The 6,812-nt window shown below is 53.7% G+C and overlaps 1 protein-coding gene across 3 annotated transcripts in view; it reads right to left on the bottom strand.

Moving 5' to 3' along the window:
* ICE2 (interactor of little elongation complex ELL subunit 2) overlaps positions 1 to 6,390 on the bottom strand; it is a 52,121-nt gene extending 45,731 nt beyond the window's left edge. For 2 of the 3 annotated variants that reach the window (XM_075897684.2, XM_075897685.2), the window contains exons 1-2: positions 6,174 to 6,390; positions 2,047 to 2,151 (exon numbers count right to left, since the gene is read on the bottom strand). In XM_075897684.2, the coding sequence (XP_075753799.2) occupies positions 2,047 to 2,151; positions 6,174 to 6,202 (134 nt within the window). In that variant the 5' untranslated portion in view covers positions 6,203 to 6,390. The remainder of the gene's footprint in view (positions 1 to 2,046; positions 2,152 to 6,173) is intronic. The other variant, XM_089781892.1, reaches the window with a different exon arrangement.
* Between the last annotated feature and the right edge of the window lie 422 nt (positions 6,391 to 6,812).

The following is a 6,812-nucleotide window of genomic DNA, read 5'->3' on the forward strand; positions in this document are numbered from 1 at the left end:
AGGAATATCTGGAAAAGAAGAGCATAATTCCCATTTGTAATGAATTACCCAAGTCCAAACTCCCTTGATTACAATTCCTTAAATCTCATCACTGTCTCTTCTGATACCTTGGCACACAGCTGTCTCTTCTGATTCAAACTTACCTCTGTAGTCATTTTACTAAAATTAAAATTGCAATTTAGGCCAAAAAGATATTAGGGAACGATGTACCTCAAGACTACTAATCACATTCCAAGTGTATCGTCGGCCAATCCTAAATTTCATGCAGGTCTTGAAAAATTCAAGAGTTTTCCTACAGAATAGCTTAATCCACTGGTGAAACCAACAGCATCAGTCCAAGTCCTACTGGATAGAGACATTGCCCAAAGTAGTGACAGGGCAAGGACTACTGTACTCCCGAAAAGCCACTCCAGGGAAGGAAAGCTGAATTCAGGTCTTCACATCTCTCTCCAAATAAATAATTATAAAAATTGTTCCTGTGGGACGAGAGTGACATCATCACATCACTCTGCATCCACAGGAACAAGTCCCACCAATTCCCAGCCTGGCCCTTCCCAGGGCCCATGTGGAGGGCTGGGGCTGACTATGGCACAGCCTGGTCCCTCCCAGAGGCTTGGGGAAGAGCCAGGTGCCACCCCGCCCTGGCAGCTGGTGGAGAAGATGGACAATCAGGGTGGGGGAGGGAGGGTAAGGGTTCAGAGGTGGGTCCGGGGGGGGCAGGCTGGGGGGGAGACAAGGGGCCAGCAAGAGCCAGGGTGGCCTTGGGGCTGAGGCCTCCCTGGTGACTGGGAGCGGGGGGGGGGAGGGGGGGGGGAAGCTGGGGCCAGTGGAACCTTGGACCCTTCCCAGCAGCAGGAAGGAGGGGATTCCCGTCCTGACAGCCAGGGGAGAACCCGGCATGGCTTGCGCCCAGCCCTGCCCAGTGGCTGGGAGAGAGCTGGGTCTGGTGCAGTTCAGCCCAGCCCCTCCTAGCAGTCAAGGGAAGAGCCGGGCCTGGCATGGGAAGCCTCTGGGCGGGGCCCTCCCCAGAGGCAGAGGAATAGAGCAGGGCCTGGGTCAGCCTTGGGCCCTCCCCGGAGGTGTGTGGCGGAGAGGGCGGGGCAGAAGGGAAGGGAAGAAGAGCCGGGGTTGGGTAGCCCCTAGTATAGGTAAATGAAGAAACTGTTTTTGAATGGATTAATATATATATATTGATCTGAAATATTGAATCCACACATAGTCTAGTAATTATTTGGTTTCTGAAACAGGTTTAGTTCGTTTTTAAAAATACATTAGCTCATCTATAAAAAAGAGTCAGAAGACAGAAAAACTGATGAAAAAAATCAATGTGCATACTCAGTTTTCTGAAGAAAGGGCAAATTGCGTGTCACAATGCTCTAACGTACTCAACACCTGTATTCTCTTCTCACAAATAGCATGACAACTCCTTTAAGCCATACAAATTCTAGTCCTACTGTCAACAAGCGTTAGAAACAAATGTTATGGAATTAATAACACGTGCCATTATCATTGCTGATTTTGTAGCATCCCATGTCTCATTTTTCAGCTGTATGTAGTTTGGTTAGCTTTAGTTGCCGTTTAAGACAGTGATCTTGCCTATAAAAAAACCTAGTATACTATTGCATCTATGCAAACAGACATATCGTTAGACATGAATAAATGGGATTCTAGCTCAAACAACATCATCAGCCTTCTCCAAATAAAATAAAGATGGAGTGGGACACAGACAGCCTCACCAAAGATACTGGGCCACAGGGAGCCTCATCTTTGGAAGTTGCCAGTGAAGAGAGTTTTGCTTAAGGTTTTTGCTTGGGATCAGCGATGGAGCCGAGTATCAGACCACTTACCTGAGGCATCAACTTGTCTCCTGCTTTAGGTCCCCAAAAAAGAAGATAGAAACTGTCAAACAACTGAATTTCCTTACATGTTGGGGTAACAAGATATATTTTTCCTTGCTGTCATGTTTTTCAAGTTAAATAAGAGAAAAAAGTATGTTTTGACAGGCAACACAAAGAATATTCACAACAGCTTAAAGAGAATACATACTTGTTTGACAAAATCCACAGGTCAAAGAGGGTTGGAGCCAAGGAATATTTTTCATAAATGTTCCGTGAGAAAAACACTTCACTACCATTTATTGGTGAAGTGTCCCTGGTTTAAAAAAAAAAAAAAAGTGTGCTTGTATTACACAACATTATATAATACTACAAGTTAATTTTCTGAGGGTAAATCTGCACAGCAAAGTTATTTTGGAATAACAGCCGTTATTAATATAATATAATTTCAAAATAATGGACGACCTATTCCGACTTCTGTAAACCTCATTCTACGAAGAATAACACCTATTCCAAAGTAAGGCATATGTAGATGCTCCACTTCTGCTATTTCGAAATAGCCCTTCACCAGGGCCATTCTAAGTTATTTCTGCTGGAGCTCTAAATTGAGCTAGCACATCTACATTAGAGAAGCCTCAGGCTTTCCTGCAGTGTAGACACGCTATTTTGAAATAACTATTCCAGAATGCCTTATTTCAAATAACTGTGCAGTGTAGATATAGCCTATGAGCCCAGTAAACAGAGGAAGTGTTGGTAATACTGTTGGACAATGCTGACCTTCCATGGCTCGGCATCCCCACAAGAGTTATACTAGGGCTGCTTGCTCTTGCCCATCCTGTCCCTGTCAGGGAGTAAGCAAAAAGTGCATACCTCATCTCCTCCTGCTCTCCCTAACCAGAGAGAAAAATGCAGCAAACTGTGCACTGTCCCTTCAATCCCTGATGAAGGGGAACAGCCAGTCATGACCCCATAGAATCCAGGGGTGGGAGGATGTTTTAGCCCCACTCCCAAAGAGCACCAGGGGGTGGGAAGTTCAGAGCTGAGGCAGTCCCAAATGGTGGGGGAGAAAGAGGAAAGCACCCTCAGCCAGCCTGGTAATTTTGTCTCTTTTCAGTATGGCTTTGAGAAGCAATCCCATTTGAGGTAAAGCCCATTTTCCTGGCACAACCAAACCTTTATGCTGCTTTGAATTACCAGAAGAGGAAGCTGTATACTGTATTTGGTGGTTCTAGCTCTTACCAGTTAGGAAGAGTTTTTGAACAAACAAAGAAACTCAAATATGCAGTAAGGACGTTAAGGACTAGGAAACTATCCCATACACCAGTGTTTCCCAATTGGTGCTCCAGGGAACCCTGGGGTTCCGCGAAGCAAAACTAGGGGTTCCGCGAGGAGCTGGCACTCCCCCACCCCCTCTGAAAGACAAAGAGCCAGCTAGCCAGCAGAGGCATGGGTAGCGAGTTGTATGGGCTCGTGGTGCCCATGCTCCACCAATATTTGGAGCTGGAGTGGGCCTCGGCCCCCGCCATGTGTCCTCCCACCCCGGTTCCAGAGCATCTCTCCCCTGTTCCCGTGCCCATCCCCGCCGTGCGCAACCTTCACTGAGCTTCCCCTTGCTGGCTTCTGCCGCCCTGCGCAGTGTGCTCAAACCGGTAGGCGGGGAGATGCCCAGGCATGCCGTAACATCATGGCCTGGGATTTTAAAACTGCTGGGCCCTGCGTTGCGCTGTATGGCTAAGTTGCGGGTTCGGAGTCTGGGGACGGAGTGCAGAGGTAGGAGAAGGGGAAGTGCTGGGAGAGGAAGGGGCTTATGCGGAGGGGCAAAGGAAGGGAAGGCACCAAAGGGACAGGGTAGAGGAGAGACAAATGCCAGGGGGCCAAGTGCAGACAATGAGGAAAAAGGCAGGAGGGGATGTATCAGTGGGAGGGGGACAGGGTGATGCTGGGAGAGGAGAGGGTAAAGGCATTGGGGGCTAGAGAGGGGACAGGGAGGTGCTGGGAGAAGGCTTGAAAGAAGGGGTGGGCATGAGGGAGGCCGGGATGGAGCAAGTCATGTGTGAGGGCACAGAGGCATGAGAGGAACGGGGGCAGATGGTGGTGAGGGGGTGGGCATCAGGGAAAAAGAGGGCAAAGGGGGCAGTGAGGGAAGAGGGAGGCAACAGGAGGATGCAGAAGTAAGAGAAGGTGCAAGTGCCAGGGGATTCTAGGGGTGAAGCAGAACGGCAGAAACCTGCAGGGGAGGGACCAGCACCAGAAGAGAGACGCAGAGCAGGTTTGTAGAGGGAGGTGTTAGGAGAGGGGATGAGGAGGGGTAGCTCACATGATCAGAGTGGGGCTACTGGAGGAGTGGGCACAGGGAGAAGAGAAGGGCTGGTGGAGGGGGGGCAGGTTGCAGGAGGGCTGAGAGAAGGGCAGGAGTCAGAGGAGGGTGAAGGGTTGGGGGGGCAGCAGGCACCAGGGGAGCTGATAGAGCAAAGGGAGGAAACATGGCAGCAGAGAGAAAAGGTAAAGGTTTAAAAATATTTATTAATAACTTGGGTGCTACAGTGGCACATCCAAACAAGCCACATGAACTCAGTTCTGGTGCACAACACAAAATTCATTTTGCTCATGCGAGGAAACTCTTAGGCTGTGTCTACACTGGCGGTTTCTTGTGCAAGAACACGTCCACACTGCCATGTGCAAGCTGTGCTTTTGCACAAGAACATCTATGGCAGTGTGGATGCTCTCTTGCCCGAGAAAGTGCCGATGGCCATTTTAGCCATAGGGCTTTCTTGTGCAAGAAATTCATGTTGCCTGTCTACACTGCCCTCTTGTGCAAGAACAGTTGCACAAAAGGGCTTATTCCTGAGTAGAAGCATCATATTTCTTGCGCAAGAAGTCCTGATTTCATAAATGAGAACTCCCACCAGTACATTTGGGACCACATTAGTGAGGCTTGGGGGTCTTTGGAGGGTTGTTGGGTTTTTTTTGAATCTCACTTGTGTGGCCCCAACAGACTTTTCTGTGGGTCAGTGACCCTTGACTCAAAACAGGTTCCTCACCCCTCTCATAAATAGAGACAACGCTAAAACTTTGAGTTTGACATAATATTTTATTTAAAAATGAAGCCTGGCCAACAAGCCCCCAAAGGGGGCCAAACCCCCATCTCACTGCAGCATCATAACACTCCTGCACCACCTGACCCCAAATCTGTGTCCTGAGCCCGTCATACTCACAACCTTCTTGCCCCGAGCCCCTCACATATCCAGCCCAAACTCCTGCACCCTCAACATCCACAAGCCTATGGCTTGCTCAGCACCCCAACCTTCCACCTGAGCCCAACACTCCCGAGCCTGGAGCCCCCTCTTCAAGCCAACATCCCCTTCTCCTGCATCCACATTCCCTCCCAGAGCTTGTACTTCTCATCCCTTCCCACACCCAAATCCCCACCCCACACCTCCTCTGTCAACCTAGAGAGAGTGTATAAGGGCTGGGGACAGCAAGTGATGGAGAGGAGGGGAACAGAGCAGATCATGCCTCAACAAACGGGGGTGGGGGTCTTGGGGAAGGAGTGTGATTTTCATGCATTTGTGGGGATTTTCATGAACTGGTGGGTCCCTCTCCCCCCCTTTTTTTTGCGTGACAAGCCTAGGGGTTCCTTGAAATTCTGAGAAGCTGAGAAGGGTTCCTCGGCCAAATAAAATCGGGACACGCCGCCCCACACACATATTTACTGGATAGTCAGTGGACTAGCTGCTTCCTCCACTCTTGCTGCCTCTATCCGAGAGAGGCAGCAAAGGGGGGGGGGGCAGGAGAGAGGGTACCAAAGCTGCACCTGGGGATCAGCTGGGCGGCGTTGCTCCTTGAAATGTCTCAGCAGCGGTTGCCAGGGCAGCGCAGAGCTCAGCCAGCTGGGGACTCCCCGCTCGAGTGGATGGAAACTCGACGAGCCAATGAACGGCGATTTAACGAACTCAGCGTCCACACGAGACTTCTCTGCCCCCCCCCCCCGCCACATGGGGGGGGGGGGCAGGCGGGGTGCGGGCCGGTTGCTCGCCCTGGTGCTTTCCCACTGACAGCCCCTTTGCACGGCAAGCGCCGGGCACAGCAGCCCTGCCAGGGCGCCCGGCTGCAGCGCGCGCTCCCCCCGGCCCCGCCCACGCGCCAGGGGGCGCCTGCACGTGCGTTCAACGAGCTCAGCAGCGAGGGGCGGGGAGATCCCGCGCGCGCCGCAGCAGGCACGGTTGTGCCCCCCCCCCCCCCCCCCCCCCCCCCCCCCCCCCCCCCCGGCGGGCAGGGGGACCCCGCCTCAGCAGGGCCGGGGCCCCGCCAGCCCGGGGCAGCGCTACCCGTACTCACCAGGTGAGCCGCCTCTCCTCAGCCTCCATCTCGGCCGCTCCTCCGGGCAACGGCACGTGCCCCGCCCTCCAGCCGCGCCGCTCCCTCCCTGCCCGACGGCACCGCCCTCAGGGCGCGAGCCAATCAGAACCGCGCAGCGCGGCCCCACGTGAGCTGGAGTAGCCAACGGGCAGCTGCCGGAGCCGCCATGTTTGGGGCGGGCAAAGCGAGCCGCGCCGCCCCCTCCCTCTCCCTCTCCCCCTCCCCCTTCCTTCGGGCGGCCGGGAATTCGCGCCCGGGAAGGTGCGGGGCGCTTAGCGGCAGCGTGGCCCAGCCCGGCCGGGTGCTTATATCGAAGGCGCGTTGCCCGCCGGGGACTCTGGGACTGGCCGCGGGCCTCGCGCTGCGTCTCCGCTTCCGCCTCCCCCCCCCGGGAAATAGCCACGTTCGCGAACCTTCTCCCCTCCCCCCACGTGGCACGTCCTCTGTTCCCAAGTCCCGCCCCCGGGCTCGTGCTGCCGCAGCTCAGCACAGGCAGGTGCCAACGGCCGAATCTCGGCCCCGCCCCCCGCCGGAGCGAGCAGCCCCGGGCAGCCGGGTGTCCGAGCGGGCGCGTGACCAGCGAGCGGAGGCACGAGGAGCCTGCACCAGGCGTTACCT

The sequence above is a fragment of the Pelodiscus sinensis genome, chromosome 14, assembly GCF_052426305.1.
Source record: "Pelodiscus sinensis isolate ZL-2025 chromosome 14, ASM5242630v1, whole genome shotgun sequence".
Classification (NCBI taxonomy): domain Eukaryota; kingdom Metazoa; phylum Chordata; order Testudines; family Trionychidae; genus Pelodiscus; species Pelodiscus sinensis.